The 18498-nt window shown below is 36.0% G+C and overlaps 1 protein-coding gene across 2 annotated transcripts in view; it reads left to right on the top strand.

The window, feature by feature from the left end:
- LOC124308358 (polycomb protein suz12-B) overlaps window positions 1–18498 on the top strand; it is a 60195-nt gene that overhangs the window by 23473 nt on the left and 18224 nt on the right. Inside the window, exons 5-10 of one of the 2 annotated variants that reach the window (XM_046770996.1) lie at window positions 4335–4349; window positions 5156–5348; window positions 6242–6459; window positions 9971–10118; window positions 11161–11444; window positions 11596–11849. In XM_046770996.1, the coding sequence (XP_046626952.1) occupies window positions 4335–4349; window positions 5156–5348; window positions 6242–6459; window positions 9971–10118; window positions 11161–11444; window positions 11596–11849 (1112 nt within the window). The remainder of the gene's footprint in view (window positions 1–4334; window positions 4350–5155; window positions 5349–6241; window positions 6460–9970; window positions 10119–11160; window positions 11445–11595; window positions 11850–18498) is intronic. The other variant, XM_046770997.1, reaches the window with a different exon arrangement.

Here is an 18498-nt window from a genome sequence, read left to right as displayed (position 1 = left end):
TGATCACGGGTAGCGATTTGTCAAATATTAGTTGGGATTATTAGATCGGCGATACGGAATTGTTCCGTAAGTTCTATGTGTAAAAGCCCAAATACTCTTGGAAAATTTTCTGTATCATTTTTTAAAATTAAACTTACACCGCGGTTTGAATTTGTAACCTGAGACTTTTCTTTTTTTTAGTTTATCTCTCTTTTCATCACGTGATTTCATATTAGGTTTAACAGGATTTCATTTTGCGTATAATTCTCTGTATACATGAATTTTGAAAATATTATTATCAACATCAGAAATTCCTGCAGACCTTGCTAATTCTTTATATTGTCTTCGGTTCTAAATTTTTGCATGTACCATATATTCCACAACGTCTAAATCTATTCTTGCTACATAACGTTACGGAATCTATAAATTGTGAGTTATATCATTTAAAATTCGATCACCAACATTTATTACAAATTTTGCAAATTCCAAATGTTTTGTTAAGGGATCATCCAAGTGTAGAGAATCGAAAAATAGCTGATTATTGTGATTTTTTTTTCGATGGTTAAAATGCGTTGATCAGTCTGATTTTTTTTTATGGCAAATCAAAGTACTCATGAAGAGCGGAAAATAAATTTCACACGCTAATTTTTTTATTTTTATTTTTTTTTCATCTTTTTTAACGGTATTCTCGAAACGCGCTTTTTCAAAACGTAATCACTCTTTTCATTTACTCTCGACATTTAATTACCAATCAGCTAAATGATGAACGGGTAAACCATCTGTCACATGAAGTATTTCCGTTAGGTAGTAGTGTTACCGCAATTCCAATCAAAGTCACAGTACAAGAATGCAAATTTGTTATAGTTTTTCAATAACTAAACTACACGGAGAGAAAAAAAGAGCAGATTTTGTTCAAAACCGCAAGAAAAGAGAGACACATCAGAGGTTTGTGGTGAAAAATATCCATATCAACTGTATTTTTTACCATAAATCTAGCAGATTTTAGTCGAAACGCAGTGGTTTTTATTATTTTGAGATCAAACTCTGCATTTTACGAACTATATTTTACTGAAAAACATGATGTGTCCGTCTTTTCCTGTAGTTTCGAGTAGAATTTGTTTCTTAATTCTTTCCGCGTAGAGTTTTACAAATTAAAATTTTCCCGTAACCACCGAGGGTCTATCAATGTAAAAATAATGCATTCATTGTTATAATCATTATTAATTACTCTATCACAAATAATGTAAAGATTTTCTTGTTGTTTTACAGTTATTAGGTCATGTTATTGTATACCAATTTCCTTAGAATTTTGAAGTGGTAACATATTTTCTATTTCCTCAGTTTCCATAGTTTATGGCATCCTTTTAAATTTGTCAGGACTCCAAACCTTGAAGATCCCCATCATGCCTTACATGTGATGGATTTATTGAACACATTCTTCCAATGATATTAAATTGTGCTTGACGACGTTTCATTTAAGTACATTTATTTTTTTATGTTTTTCTAATATGTTATGAGTTTGAACGGCTGCATACCGATATTAGGTAGTTTGACGATCACGTGCACTAATTGCAAAATAATCAATTAACATTATGTAATTGTTTTCTATAGCATTCCTAATTGAATAGGGAACTTGCATGTTTTTTAATTTTAATTTCATTCGAAAGTAGAATGAAAAATAATGAATTCCCCAAGACAGTTTTTTTTTACGAGCCATATTAACGCCAGAAAATAATTTTTTGTTCTCTAAATTTTCTCGGCAAATTTGAATCGGCAGCCATTTTGCTGGACCCCTCTATCAGCGCCGCCAGGTGTCACGTTCGGGAACTATGCTCGGCCGTAAACATTCTCTGCTTCGAGCAAGCCGGATTCCTAACTTTATTATACACCATGTAAATGTAGTTCGCATCGCACCAAGCCTTCCGTTTTAATACATTATTTGGCACTCGGATAAATATCTTTTCTGGAGTTGAACTTGTTGTATTTTTACAAGATGGTGCAAAACAATACATGTACCAATCTAAATTTGGATGCAGAGCTGATGAATCCATTGTTGTCTTTTTATTTTAACCAAACTAAAAGTTATTTACTGAGATAAATACAATTTTGATAACGCCAACTATGCTCCAGAGCTTCAAATATTAATATTGCAGGTTAGGATTCCGGCTTGCTCGGAGCAGACGGTGTTTACAGCCGAGCATAGTGCCCGAACGTGTCACCTGGTGGCGCTGATAGAGGGGTCCAGCAAAATGGTTACCGGTTCAAATTTACCGAGAAAAATTAGTGTAAAAGAAAAAATTATTGCAATGTTAATGTTGCTCGAAAAAAGAAACTGTCTTGGGAAATTCATTATTTTTCATCCTACTTTCGAGTCCAATAGAGGAATATAGAGATTTCAGGTGCATACAGGTTCCCTATTTTCATCTCATTCATCTTCATGAATTACAATATTTTGCTGACTTGGTAAATGGTCAGGTGAACATTGCTTTAAACTGAATAATGTATAACTCTATTAGGTGAACCCTGCTAATACGTTATATGTTCGTATCATTTGTTTCTTGATTCACTGTCAGTAAAAACAAAGAATTAAAAAATAAAAAGTGCACGTTGATGTTATTAGGAATAGATGTTCCAGTGCTGGTTTAGACACATTTCCATACGCGTTAGGTCCTATGAAACGGTAACGGAATTTCTTTCATGGATCGAATTCGATATATCAAACTGAGACGAATTCAACCTATAAAATTTTTGGATAACTATACGCATGGTTTATGTATACAGAGTATTGTTGTTATACCTAAAGTTGGAAGCTGCCTGCGAGCATGCAACCAGCGAGGTCATATTTTTTGTCCACAAATAGGCAAGGCTAAGGTGTCATTTTAGGAGTGTTCTACCATTCTTAAAAATAAGCGGAGAGATATTATCGGGCATTGATTTCAAAAGTCACTTGTGTAACAAGTGCTTCAAAGATCTCTTGCTCATAGAAATTTACTGAAAAACTAGTACTACCTGACTGCAAAGAATAGATAATAATCCTATTGCTTCATGATATGTTGAATTACACAAAACTTCATAAAATGAATCGACTGGATGACAGTCGACTATTTGCGGATACTCAATCACTTTTGCCATTGATTGCCACTTCCATTCTGGTTCCTGAAATTGCTACCTTACAGATATGCACCAGGATTCGCCGATATGCCCATCTAGCATCCAAACTCCCAAGATACAATGTCTTGTTCTGGGGAAAACCTAGGATTCTTTAAGAATTTTGCCATCATATTTGTGTAGGTACTGTGACTGAGAATATTTCTAGTAACTTGTTAATTTGAAACTAATTTTTGAACGGTATTAGGTATGTTTTATTACTTCTATTTGAATGTAATCAATTTTTACTATTCTAATTGATCAGCAGACTCGCTAGTCACAAGAAACAACCAAACCAGTTCAAACAAAGACTTAATACGACAGGAATAGCTCATCATTTTGTAGAAAGGGGATTTGTATAGTCTGTGGTTGAACAAAACTTGATCCAGTGATATGCCACATGAGGTTTTGGTTTTCATCTTATTCTGATGTATCTTATAGTGGCATATTTAAGTATTAATCAATTCCTTGTACAAGAAAACTGTTTTAAAGTTTCGGTTACTGGGAAATATTGAGTGGTCTTTGGTAGAAGCCGCTCAGTCAAGCTCAGGCTCGCTGCTGCTCAGCGAGGAGACGAAGTTCAACTTTTATCTTGGTTGGGCGTTAAAATTCAATGATATTAATGTTTCAAGGCTATATTTTCATAAGACTGGAACAATGGAGTCTTTCCTAGATTATTCACTTACATGGTGATACTTTCTGCACTTGGGTGTCCGCTTGACGATAAAAACGTAGAATTTTGTTAACGATCTAATGATTCTCGTTTCAAATCACTTGAAAGTTTCAAGGGTTTGAATTCAATCAGTTACGAACCTCTTGGAACACTGTTCAGTTCCACGCAGTGTTGGGCACCAATAATTATTTTGTGGAATTAATTACATCGAAATTACTAATTAGGTGCATCGGTACTTTGTAATTAAAAAAAATTTGAATTATAAATTACGAGTGTAAGAAGTATCGGTTTTTTTCTAATTTCAAACTACGAATGTAATGTACACCAGTATTTCCTTAACTATTCGAGATATTTGATGAAGTTATCTGCAATCCAACACACCGTGAATTAATCGCTTTGAGCTCTACTTCATTCACTCTTATACATAAAATTTTTTACTATTCCTTCATAACCATGTGATCTTTGGAGCACTTTCTAGACCAATCATTTTCGAAGCTCCCATTCGCTTACCTTTGTGTTTTTTTTTTTTTTTCAGAATGGCAGTGCACACGTAAGTTGACACTTAGGCTGTCTATCTATAGGCTAAACAATATTACATTGTGCATCGAGAGCGAAAACTGGCGCAAACGCTTGTTTTTCCTCGAGATTCACATGCTATTTTCTTGAACAGCGGAGCGAACGCGAGTTTTTGCGTAGCGGCTGATTCTCAGGTCAGTGTAAATCACCAGATTAGTTTGGCGACTTGGGCAAAGGGCGCACAGAAGTGGCTGCGGGTCCAGGGAGCGTAGTCCCCCCGGGGTGGGGGAGGGGCGACCCCCAACTCAAATATGACTTCTATCTCAAAGCTATACGAACAATTTATTGAAGTTTCTTGAAAATACACATTTAAAATAACTGGCTATCATAATTTTCCCAATTTTTCAAGTTTCACCAAATTTAATATTCACAACTATATGAACAATACGAGTGGCCTCCCCCCAATGAGTAAGTGCTGGTAGTTGGATTTGTCGTCAGATGTCGCTCCGCTTCTATCTAGGGTCACAACGGCATTAGCCAACTACGAACCACCTTCCGTTGGTACTACTAGCATCATGTCAATCACATAGTTTGAACGTTTTCAATCCTTCGCGATTCACTGACCGAGAATCGCCCGTTTTCGATCCATTCGATCGGAGCGACAATGAGCGTTTTTGCTCCGTTGTTGAAGAAACATACTTATTGGTCACCTTCCTGCATGAGAATATCAGTTTTGACAGAAAATTCACGGTACTAAAAGACTTGTCCGATTCAGCAAAATACCGTTTAAAAAATCTGTGAATCATCTATTTTAAGCAATTTAAGTGGTTATGGTTACAGGTTTCCGTTGGTACGAGTGAAGTACCGATCAACCCGTCAGAAGATCAGCCCCCTCCGAAAGCACCAACCATTTCAATTCCAAACGAATCATTTAGTTTAAGCAACGGCCACATTGTCAAAACATACATGCTGCTTCTACGGGTTTATTGTATGTCAAACAACAGCTGCCTTATTTCCAACTGTGATTTAGATGGTGAGAACATATTTACTTGTATTACGAAAATGCCAATTGGAAATTTTATCGTGGCTCATAATATATTTGTGACTAAAATAAGACATCAATGCTTTCTTTCGTAAATGCACCACTTTTTTTAATTTTCACGTACACTTACGTATAATCTTTACTATTTAATTTTCATGTCGTATTCTAGATATGATAAATTAATTATTAGAATATATTCACTAAAAATTTCCTTATTGTTACAATAATGACAAAAACAGGACATTTTTTAAAATCATCAATTCTGTGGAAATCTGAAAGCAAATTATGAGAATGATACGACAAAGTGTTTTTTTCTTGATACTCGTTTTTAGACTTCTCACTTCGCTGTTTTCGAAAATGAGAGTAAGTTATTGTACTCGGTCCAAAAATCACAAGTTAAAGTTTCACAGAATTTGCATGTTCTGAAGTCGAGTCTGCTTCCGAACATTTTCGAATGAATGTCTGGTGAATTTTTTGCTTGCTTGTTTCAATTCATTTGAAGTTCATTTCGAGAATGCAGATAAATTGTAAACTGTACATAGCACACAAGGGCAATTATTTTCTCGACCTCAACACATCAAGACGTAGTTAAAGCTCGACTATTCATTTTCTGGGTGATTATAATAAATTTCTTTTCCTTTCTGAATACGGCAAAGTAAGAAGATTAAAATGATAAAACTACTGTAAACAAATAGCAGTGAATATTTTAGCAACATTGTTCTCAGAATCTCATTAAAAATGACGTAATATTCTTGTAACAAGTTGCGGCCTTTAACTTTTTGATGTCCTCCGTGAGCTTTCGTTTAAAAAGGGTGTTCTTTTCAAGCACTTGAATTTTCCACTAATGCTCTAACATGTTGTGCAACCGATGTGATTTTTTACAGAACCTGCCCAAAAACGGCGTAAGTCTATCAACGGTTCGATAAAGAATGGTGGAGAAGAAATCAAACTATACGGCTCCGAGCTTATCGTATACGACAAACACAATCGCTGCCTATTAACGGACGGTGATTATGAATTAGGTTTACAAGAGGTTCAAACAAATGTCCGTGCCAGCCCTAAAAAACACAGTTCCTGGGAATGTATCACTGAGATTAAGGAGGTAATCTTATACATATATTAAAATCGTATTTCTTATCCGAAAATTTGATTACTTTTGGACTAATAATAATCACTGGACGGCCATGTTGTAAAATCAACACATCTGAAATTTATCATGCATTTATACGCAAAATCCATAATTCATCGGATTTTCGGAACGTTTTACAAACTTACGTGAAATATTGTAATAATAATACTAATCACCACTAACACCCGCCATATCCGATAGGGTATGTCCCCATGATCTGTAAGGCGTGTATGGAACAAGGGGGGGATGGATTAGGGACTATCATTATGCGTCCCCAGCCGTCTTAGGGTATTCAATAGAAACACCAGCATTCTCAACAGAAGTAACGAAATTTGCAGGAAAGTTTGCCCACGAGTAGTCGGGCCGAGTTTAAACCTCAGTTCGCCGATTCGGCGCCTAAATGACGTGGTCCGTCTCATAATTTCTATGAGTTGTCGTTCAGGTCTTCACCGTAATGCTGGGGATTTAAATTCAAATCCTCATCTACTTTGGTCAGTTGTAAACTTCAAAAAATCACTCAATGAAATCTATGGGATACGGATCTATAATCTCAGATGTTCTTTAACATTCAAAGCCTCTTCATTGCATTTGATTTAATTACAGAATCTTCTCAGAAGTTAGCCTTTGGATTTGATAACTATCCAGATATGGTCAAAAGAGCTCGAAGAATTCTCTCTCGCTCATGCTGCTAGGATCTTCATACTTTTTAGAGAATACGATTCAAATATATGGTTTACCCATATGGCTTAAATCAGTTGAGATGCTTGAAGAAAGTGTTCCCAAAGTAAATGTTGACAAATTCACAAAATTGACGGAACCATCTTATGGAACTATTTATAAGTTTCATCCAAATTAAGTTGTTTTTGTCATTTTATTATATTTGCAATATATGTCTTCACTTGCGTATCCGCTTGCTTTTGACTCATATTGAAATTTTATGCTCGGAGTACAGAGACCTACTTTTCCTCCTTTTACAGATTCTACTATTTTCACCCAACGCACACTCCGTTGTTTTCAAAACCACGTTTTCCAACTTGAGTTGCAAGATAATTCAAGAAGCAATGAACCAATAACTTGCAAAGTACGACTCTGCTGTCTGTAGCTAGTTTTTTTCGAATGTAGCTCAGTTCCAATACCTGAGTACCTGACCATCCGTGATCTACGTTGTGCTACCATATATGATTCATAGCCATAACATAGGATCGATAGTTGTTGAGGCGGATAGTTCCAAATATACCGCCCTAGTGGTGAGGCACATGAACAAAACGCCCCATCATTTCTAATCCATGTTTCCCGACGCTGACTGTAGTAACTGAAGCAATTCATCCCATAATACGTCTAGGGTCATTGGAGATGAGCCAATCTTTTGGTCAATCTACCATTCTCGAGAATCAAAGTGTTGATTCTTGGTTGAGGCATTCCTGGCATCGACTCCTGACTAATGGCAGTGTAGTTCTCAAGTTCGTGTCCCAATATTTTTTATCACGCTTGGTTAACCCACTGCCACGTGCCCTCCGTTCCTAATTTTTCGGCAATAGCATCAAATCTTCTGTTTACGTGTCACCCTATGAATATCACTTTACTTCTGTCATCACATCTTGCAACGCTCCTATCCTTTACTCGACCGTCAGTATTCTGTCGTCATCAATCGAGGATTTGTGTAGTCTAATCCTGCCTTGTGGTGGTCTAATCTTGCATACCGGTAATTGGTATTGCCAATGTGCATATCATACTTTGCCAAAGATTGTCCGTCTTTGCGACTGTACACATATGTTTCGTATATTTTGAGCCACGCGTATGTAATATGTATATGCCACTATAATCATGTAGTCTCATTTGCCAAACTCCCTTGAGAGTATCTATTCTGCATATTACGGATAATAATATTTCTTGGTATTGAAAACTGATCCAGCAGCCTCAATTGGGTCTTATACTCAGCCCAAGCTGTAATAATGTTTTGGGAGAATGGATTCGTCCCAGTCATACTTCACACACGACTCCTTTGTCACTTGTCAGGATCTTGGCCTTGAGATATATTGATCCTACGTGACTAATGGGTCATAATATAGTGCGATTTGCGATAGCATTGTTCATTTTTTGGACTTGGGCATTTCAATCGCGAACTTTTATGTACCTGAAGTTTCAATAGATCAAACTAAGTCGAAAAGCGTTCCAGAAGTAAAAGAATACATCACTACAATTTTCAGCCATAATTCGATAATTTGATACTCTTGAAATCAGTAGCTACGCAGATTATATTCGCTTTTCAGGAATTCATAATCGAATTTATAAGAATTTGTTGAAATTTAAAATTTGACCTACTTAACGAATAAACTTTTCGCATATTTCATAAGGTACGACGAATATAGTACAAATTCTTTTCTTTATCAATGTATAAAATATGAGCCGTCATTACGTTTAAAATTCATTCATTCGTCTATTCTGTCATTCATTCGTTCCAAGTGTAAATTCTTTGAAATAGTGTATATTGTTAAAATTGTAAACGATTGGAAATAATTGTCTTTCATCGATACACTTTATTTTTGGATTTCACTTGTTTGATTTTGTTTCTCCCTTTTAAATCGTCTCTCCTGAATTTTGATTTGGCTTTTGGAGTTTTTACTGTTTGAATTTTAAATGTCTATCTTTATGGTAACTTTGCTTTGATAAGACGTTCGTCGATCTTCGGTATCTGATGTTTGATTACGGAAGACGGGAACCTCCTTCTTCCTCCAAGAGAGTCGTTGACCAAAAGCCTCGCTTCTTCTGACTATATTCGAAATTAGTGAAGACTCACATCACGTGTCCCACTCCATGGGTCAACTCTCATCCGCTCTCGTTTTGCTCATTTAGCGGGTATATTTGAATCATTGCAAATTGCAATATCAGCAGTTAATTTAACTTTTAGTCAAATTTCATTGATCGGAACTTGAGGTTCAATTAGTTTTAGAACTTGGGCTGTTTTGTCTGTTTGAGACCAATTGATGTCTAAAATATTTAGTCTATGATGAATCCAAAATCGGAGCAGAAAAATAGGTGAGGTGATTCTTTTCAGATTACTTGCAGTAACCTCACGTCATTTAATGCCTACTTACACAAGTTGAACCTGCTTACTTTCAGCAGGCTTGTCAAAGTTTCTCTCTTATCTATACTGCATCTTCTAAACTAGATTAACCGGTTAAGCAATCATCTGTAGAAACCTATTTTAAGAATTTCTTGTCCTGTAGGAAATGATTGCACTTCATCTTGAAATAATTGGTGCAACGTTCTTACTGTTGGGAACGATTTTGATACTGTTCCATACGTGAATTGTACAATTAATACAGTGGCTATAATACCACTAATGCAGTTTAAAGGCTCTGTATCGAAAATGATAATATGAATCTCGAATCGTGGCTGTTCTCTCGTTGCATGCAGTAAAGAAAAATTGGATATTGTTTATTCTGTGCTAGTGGCAATACCAACGAAACTTACTTTATTGCAGTGTGGTCCGTTTGAAGTATTCAGTCGTGGGCCGACGTTAAAGTTCAGACTCAGCTGGACGACAGAGCCAAGTAATGGTTTAGTGGATAGGCCACCGCCCATCCATCCGCTTCCTAATGGAGACAATAAAGAGAACAGGCCAGGAAACGGTGAGTTTTAACAATTAATAATTCAAGCAGCCTGCATGAAAAGAAAGAATTCGTCAGAATAGTACATTTTATAACAAATGCAGAGATTGAGAGATATCTGTACGAGTGCTACAATTATACGAAGTACATTTCACCAATCTGCATTTATCACACATGATTTTCTTTGGCATCACGTGTACGGAAAGTTTGGTTTGATAAGTACCGAAGATACCACTACTAGCATGCAAAATTCAAGTATGGTAACTCACGCCCAATGCTGCAGCCACTGACTGTTTGTAAATAGTTTATTTTCTGGTATTGACTTGGAGGGTTCGATTTTTGAAGATTGTGGAACGAGCTTAAAGTCCCTGATTTCGGAATAGTGTGGTAAAACAACGTTGGTGCATACGCACAATCGAAATGCTAATTTTACACACCGCGGCTTTCTATGACACACGCACACTTTCGAACAACTCAATTTTACGCACTGTGTCATAGTGCATAAGTTAGCTAACCGCAATTTGCGCGCTATAAGTGGTATCTTCGTAACTTCTCAAATCAAACTTTCCTTTGCAGGTGCTCGCCTTGGCTCATGCTGCGTTCACACAATTGTACTTGCACAAATGCTATTGCAGCACTCGCTTTCAGCTCACGCCGCCTAATTCGTATGCGTATTCGTGTAAATGCAGCACTCACTTTTGTAGTTCACGCTACAAACTTCACACTCGTCAGAAATCGTCCATTTGCCGCACTTAAAATATAATATACCATTATTTTGCGTAATCATATATGGTTTTCATACATTGCATACTTGTGTATTATATGCCGTACAGGTTCATGACATGCCGTATAGATTTTAAATAAAAGTGATCAATGCGAGAATATACATTTTTCGCTTGGCTTATATCAAATATATGTTGGGTATAAGTCCCATATAAGTTTTGCATATATATATTTTTTTTTATGTAAGAATAGATGCTTGAAGGTTATAAGGTTCTTTCACAAAAAAAAGTCAATTGCAGATAAAATGCAATATTTACAAATTTAATTTTCTTAATTACAGGTGCATTGGACCGTTTTCCAGCTAATCACAGTAACAATAATAACTCAACACTGCCTAATTCTAGTCCATTAACACCTACAAAATTGTCTTTATCTATTGAAAAAATGGATATGTCATCTACTCAGCAAATAGTATACCAATTTTTATACAATAATAATAGTCGACAACAAACAGAGGCTTGCGAGGATCTTCACTGCCCTTGGTGTTCGTTAGACTGTGGGAAACTATATTCGCTCCTAAAGCATCTTAAATTGTGTCACTCACGGTTCACATTTACATACGTGGTAAGTTCTCATCTTCCAATTTTGTCATTTTACTCAAAATGGTTCATATTATTACTCAAAATTTCTTCAATTTAACTCTGGAATATTTACATATTGTGCATTGAAATATACAGAAAACAGTCAATAATGTGTCACGTATGATTCGTTTCAGCCAATCTCACAAGGAGCAAGAATAGATGTGGCAATAAATGAGTGCTATGATGGGTCATATTCGGGCAGCCCGCATGAATTGATTTCTCAACCCTCCGGAGTTGCATTTGCTCGAACTGGCCCGACAAGACGTACAAGTGTTACCAATATTTTAGTCTGCCGACCAAAAAGGACCAAGCCTAGTTTATCAGAATTTTTGGAATTAGATGAAAATGATTTTGAAAGTCAACGCCCATACATCACAGGCCATAACAGGTAACTTTTCTTGAATAATACTTGTTTTGTTTATTGCAGACAAAAATATTTTATCGTTAGCGCTTCCATGTTTCATCGTGAAATGCGACATTCAAAACTTTTAACCGATTTTTGTATAACTCGGAATGATGTAGTTCTATTACGATCCTAGTCGATGCTCGAATTAATCCGAGTATCTCATCCCAGCTTCAAGTGATACACCACAAACGATTTGTAATCATACTTGCATGGTCTTGACCTGTCCGCTAATCGAAGCGTTGTGTACACGGTTTACACAAATTCAGCTGAATAATGATCCCATGACCATCCCACTTTGAAAATCTAGGCTCCCTACGAAAAAATCTCTGCTTTTTGATGGACTCATAAAAATAATTTTCTTTGTTCGCGAAAGCCTGAAGAAAATTAATTTTTCGCAAAAAAAAACACAGTTTTTCAATGTTACTGATAACATATCTAAAAATAGACTTATTGTGATCGCAGTGTAAGCAGGAAGATGATCTCACAGTCTATCTCTGTGTACGCAGTGCTTTAATTAAGACATATAGTTCTTGCTTTAGAAAACATCTAGGTTAGTAATTTCATCGATGGCCGCCAAAGTCGCCACGTACACAGAGGTGTTCATATACATGTATAATAGGGTGGTCCTTCAAATGGTGGTTTTTTGATTCCTATTCATTCACCGTCCAGAATGGTTCCAATTTAATTAAAAAAAATAAGTAAAATCAGTTTCAAATTTGAGCCTCCTGGCTCAACTGGAAAGGGTGCCTATAATCACGAACTTTTTCTCATTTGAAGAACATGAGATTTTGCCATACGTTCCGCCATTATTTTTCTGTAAGTGTAATATATGCCTATAAATTGTGTAATTCTTTGGATCTAATGTGCATTGTTTCTGTTATTTGCTATAAAATTCACCTACATCCAACGAGTTTGTATTGTATTGTATAAGTATTGTTCATGCTACTGTGGATCGATGAACTTGTGAAATTTTTTTTCCCCTTTTTTGGGAATATATTGCATTTTATTAGCCAATTTGGGTGCTACTTACTTTAGGTTATGGGCTGGTTGAATTTTCCTCAATGTTCAATACATTTGTAAAAAAAAAAAAAACAGTTTGACACCAAGTTCATCGATTCATGGTGGCATAAACCATGTCGTTGGAGGTCTGTGACAATCTACATTAGATCCAAATAATTACAGATTTTTTAGGTCTATATTACTTCTTGCAGAAAATTAATGACTGAAGGTAGAAGGAAAGCTCATGTTATTCAAATGAGAAAAAGTTCGTGCTTACAGGCACCCCTTCCAGTTGAACCAGGAGGCTCAAATTTTACACAGATATTTTTGACTTATTCGGAACCAATCTGGGCGGCAAATGGGTAAAAATCGAAAAAACCGACTGAAGGACCACCCTAGTGGGTAATATAATCACTAGCATGTTATCAAAAGCAGATAAAAAATTACAATGTTGGACATTATCTGTGTCTCACTCGAATGTCAGACACTCTTTAGGTTATTCGCATGCTGCGTAGTTTGCTCTGGAAGGGGGGAAAGCATGGTTCGTTGCTTGAAAATTGCTACAGGCAATCAGTAAAGAGTACAGTTTCGAAGCAAATGAGGGAGTACAGAGATTGCAGTAACAGTTTACCGTGAATCGCTTACAGGACTGAAATGTTAATTTAGTTGGCAACGGTATATAATTTCTGTCCCGAACCTCCCCACGATCTCCCGCCTAGTTGCGCTCGGTTTCGAAAGGTCCCACTTAGTTGGCTGTGTTTGACAATCTTCAGTCAACGCCGCCAATTATTGGAATAGATGATTGGGGGCAATATAAGAATATTAGATATATGGAGGTGTTGAATGCATTAACATTACTTTTTTATATATTCATGTATTTACATATTTTAGTGAAAAATTGGAATTACTAACAGTCGTCCAACGTAAAATGTACAAAAGATTGCATGGCCGAGTTTCAAAGTGTTTCAAAGAACAACACTATCATATCAATCTCTAATGCTGTGATTGGAAGTTGATTTTTCGAATCTGTACAACAATTCACCAGTTTATTTAGTGAGAAGATGCAACACGCAAGCGGATGAATATTAGCATCTTACAGTCTCTAATATTCAATAAAGGTTCTCTTATCGAAGTTAGATTTTGTTGTTTATCTTAACCCTTACCTACTACACTTCTCTGGAATTATATATATTCCATATGGGATTGGACCCCAGTGTGGCAGTTAAGGGTTAAAGCTATTAGGATCTCCGCAATCAAAGGATGCCTGTAAGCAAGTGTGTGTGACACCAACGATAATAGGAGCAGGAGCGTTATATGTGCAAATTACAACTGTGTATTGTCCATAGTACTTTCAAAACATCATATCTCGATGACAGCGACACTTGCGATAAGTGTTAACATTACTAGTTGAAAATGGCTTCAATGCTGAAGTCACCCCCACTTTTGAAATTCTACTGAATTGCAAGACCTGTACGTAAGAGTAGTACGAGATAGGGGAGAAGCCACCATATAGGGCACCTATGTTAAATTTCGCACGGAGTTTAAAAGTGCCACTAGTGACTCCCACTAATGACCCACCATCTATACTAACAACCGATCATTAATTCAGTAATTAAAGTTATAGGGATGAGGCCGGCAAAGTGCTTACCCCCAAAAAAAATTGTTGCACTTTTTCAAATTTTTGAAAAGTTCTCAATCTTTATTTATTTCACGTATCCCATAATAATTAGTTGATAATTTACCAATTTTCATCCTAATTAAATAATTTCATGGTAAAAGTATTCCAAGACAAATGAATAGGAAAATTCACAAGTTTTATGAATCATGACAAAAATACAACAAATTTAGAGGAAAGGGACCATTTTCTCTGCTGAGGCCCACTATGTTTTCGATTTTTGGACACTGAAAATATACGCATGTTAGCAGACTTTCGTTTTTTGGTCAAAACTCTAATATCTATCAATTCAGATTTCCATAATTTGGAGCCTTAATTCCTTAAGGAGCCCACTATGCTTGCATCCAGCCCCCTTACACACGTTGCTAAAAGTGGTTCGCAAAATGTCCCTCGATTCTGCCGCCAATTTCCGCCACTAGTGGCGCTAGTAGTTGTCAGACAAGTTTGCGCGCGGTTAGCGAGGGCAGCGAGCGTGTCAGAAGTCAACTAGCGCCACGTAGAGGAACTAAAAAACTGGGACAAAACGCGTACAATTTTTTAGTATACGAGCAGTGATGAGTGTCAGGGGGCTGCTTGCATCTCACCTACATATACGTCTTCAGAAGAGGTCACAGTGCGGATGAAGTGAGCAAATCGTATTATACAGTTTATTTTCTCTAGAATATTGAAATCGTTTAAATACACAATTGATTTTCACTAACTCTGAGGTTATGATATTTAAATCCCATGTTTTCTCTATTTTAACATAAATTTTGCGAACTTGTTTGAGTCAACAAACAAGCCCGATTGCAAACATTTTCACTTTCCAAAGTTTGAAATGAGTTCTATACTCAGGAATGAAGACTGCCTCTTGCGACGAATCCTTCAACTTATACTCAGGAATGAAGAAAACTAAAATATGATTTGATCACTTCGTTGAATACCATCATAGCGTTTCAACATAATTTAACCCCATTGGTGGAGGCTGGTGTCACGGTGTGACACTTGAACTTATTGTACGCTAGCTTTTCCCCTATCTCCTGATCACAGCTTCTAGAAATACAGTGATGCTCTCATGTTTTTTTACACATTCATTATTTATAGTAGCGCGTTACCGCTTTATCAAAAGTTGAATAGTGCAGCAAGAAAAGTCTACGAAGAATAAAATGACCGCTGAGTAAGCCTTATTCATAATGATTGAAACCAACGGGAGCATTGCTTACACCCCAACGATTGATCTACGAATTATACAGATTATCGTCCGATATCACTGGTCAATATGGTTTTTTGCTGTTAGCTAAATTACATATTTTTTGGATCTTACATGCACAAGTATTAACATAAAAATGTTAAAAATGTTTCATTACATCAGAATAGCTAAATATGTGACAGAATCTGTATTTGACATTATTATTGATGGTTTATCACGTAAAAGTATTATAACTACCCTCACTAACTAGTTAACGATTACTATGTATAAGTGGACGATCTATCCTCACGTATGTATACATTTCACACAATATTGACAGCACGTAGACTGTTTATTTTGAACCAATTGATGTTCAAAATTCGTGGTAGAGAAGAGATACCAAGGAATATGCGTGCAGATTTTTTCCGTACGTCAAAACGAGATAATTCAACGTATTTGTATAAAAGAAGAGCAAAGCGTATCAGAAAGTTATTATATATCGCTATACCCACCCGAGATGTTGTTTCGGATACCCTTAGGTCCGATGTCGGCGCTGTTCTCGAGTCAAGGAATGGAAGAAGGAATAAGTATTGATATAAGGAAGGCTTATGATTGAATGTGTCATGCTTTATTGCAATAGTGAGGAATTTGAATGTGCAGTTGAACGTAGTGGATTTTTCGAATGTTGGAATTGCAATTGATATTTTGTTATTTGAAGGATGGAATGGAAGTTGACCTGTCCGAAATGGATTGCACGTGTACTTGATGGAATAGAAAATATGTATCGAATGTTGGAGTTAAAATCAAATTTTTAGACAAAAATGTGGATACACGAAAGATGTAAAAATTCGGAATAATGGGAAATAGAATTAACTGAATAACGTGATTGCAAGAAAAGACCGTAAGATAACTATGAGAAATGTGGGAAGGTTAGCGAGTAGCGAAAAGACGGGGAAGACATATGGCGGTACGCTGGACGTAACAAGTTGTCAATTTTTTTTTTAATAGAAACAAAAAAAAAAAAAGACTTTTTAAAGAAAATGGGTTTTCTTTTTTTACTGTTATATTTCATAGTACCTTATGCTTAGGTATGAAACGAAAGCATGTGCGAAGCATGACAAAAAATTAGCTTTTCCTTTTTTATTAACTAGTGTATTTCTACCACCGCAAGCTTATATCTGGTATCAGAAATACTCTTCCTGGCTACCTCATCCTTATCATTCTAAGATGTTTGAACCCCCCCCCCCCCCATATCAGGTTATTCAACTGCAAATGCCATGACAGTATAGCGCAGGCACCATGGGCAGTGTGCAGTCCAGAATTGTATTATCTAAGCTATACTCTTCCTTGACTGAAGATGGATAAAGACTGTCGGCCCTGGGTTAATATTTTTTTTTTTTTTATTTATTTATTATTTTTTTTCCGGGCACAAGTAGGAACGGGGGTAACCGCAATTTCATAAATTATGGACTAAGCTACTGACCACGCTGGTAAGAGAAGTTCTTCATATCCAACTGTCGCGTGCAGATCGTTGCCAACGTACCGTCATTATTCTGGACTGACAATAAAACATTGAAACATTCCGCACACTGAATATGTGTACGCAGAAAGTATACAACGGGAAAAGGAATATCAATCGGATAGACATATATATCGTTTATATTCACCTAGATATGTTAAGTTTATATGGCCGATAGTAGATTCTCTGAGACCTTCAATTTTTTTTCAATATTTTTTATCAAGTCAGTCAAGTTATGAATCTTCAAACATTCTTAGTTTTTGAAAATCCCGAAAAATTCTATTCCCAATTCCAATAATTTAGAGGTTGGGCTCACAACGAGTTTCATTTTAGGATTTTCGAGCTGAGAAATTTTTGAATTCATTAAAACGTAAGTCTAGAGTTATCAAGTGAAGATATCCAAAGAGATTCTGAAACATTTTGCATCTAGCGGAAAACATATTAAACATTGTGTTGATGGTGACACTATTTTTTTTAATTTCATCCAAAATATTAAACTCGATTTTAGTCGATGAAAATTACGGAAGTGCTTAAAAAATATTAAATAGGTAATAAAATCTATCTTAAGGTTAATTGAAAATTAACTGAAGTAAAGAACACAATGTTTATGAATTTATTTGAGACTCTGATAAGGTGTTCACTAGGATGTCAAAAAAAAAAATTTTGTGAGATGCTGGTCTCCAGAACCATGAAAAATAAAAGTTCGAGTAGTATTCCGACAGTTCTCGAATTTTCCAGGTGGGTGGCAAAGAATTCCGCCCTTGAAAATTGTCCCGACCAGTTGTTTGTAATTGATAAAATCAAATTTCGTTTATTTTTTGTATTCATGTTTTCTTTTGTTTCACGTGGAAATTGGTATCCAGAGTAATTTGTTGGCCAGTTAGTAAATTGGTTGCGCGGGTGTGTTCTCACTTTTAGTATCACCAGAACCAACGACGAGGACGTAGTGAGAGATGGCTCCATTTTTCTTTTTTTTTTTTGTATTTTTTTTTTTCTACCCCTACTTTCCTAGGATGTTTTCGTATTTTCTCTCTTCTGATCCATTCACTTAAATCACGAGCTCTCGTTAGGTTTACATTAAATTTTATCGTTGCCCTTTTTGGTCAGAAACTTTTCATCATTATCGGTACGTCAGAAAATAGTTAATGTTGATTTATAATGCGAGTAAATAATTCGAGGTATTGGATTAGTAGAGTAGATAGTAGTTAAAAGTAGAATAGTCGCGTATTGCGTCATAGATCGCTTATCTATGTTATGTTATTTGACATAA

This window comes from Neodiprion virginianus, chromosome 7, assembly GCF_021901495.1.
Source record: "Neodiprion virginianus isolate iyNeoVirg1 chromosome 7, iyNeoVirg1.1, whole genome shotgun sequence".
In the NCBI taxonomy this organism is placed as follows: Eukaryota; Metazoa; Arthropoda; class Insecta; order Hymenoptera; family Diprionidae; genus Neodiprion; species Neodiprion virginianus.
Note: the sequence above shows the minus strand (reverse complement) of the source record. Positions and strands in the feature narration are given on the sequence as shown.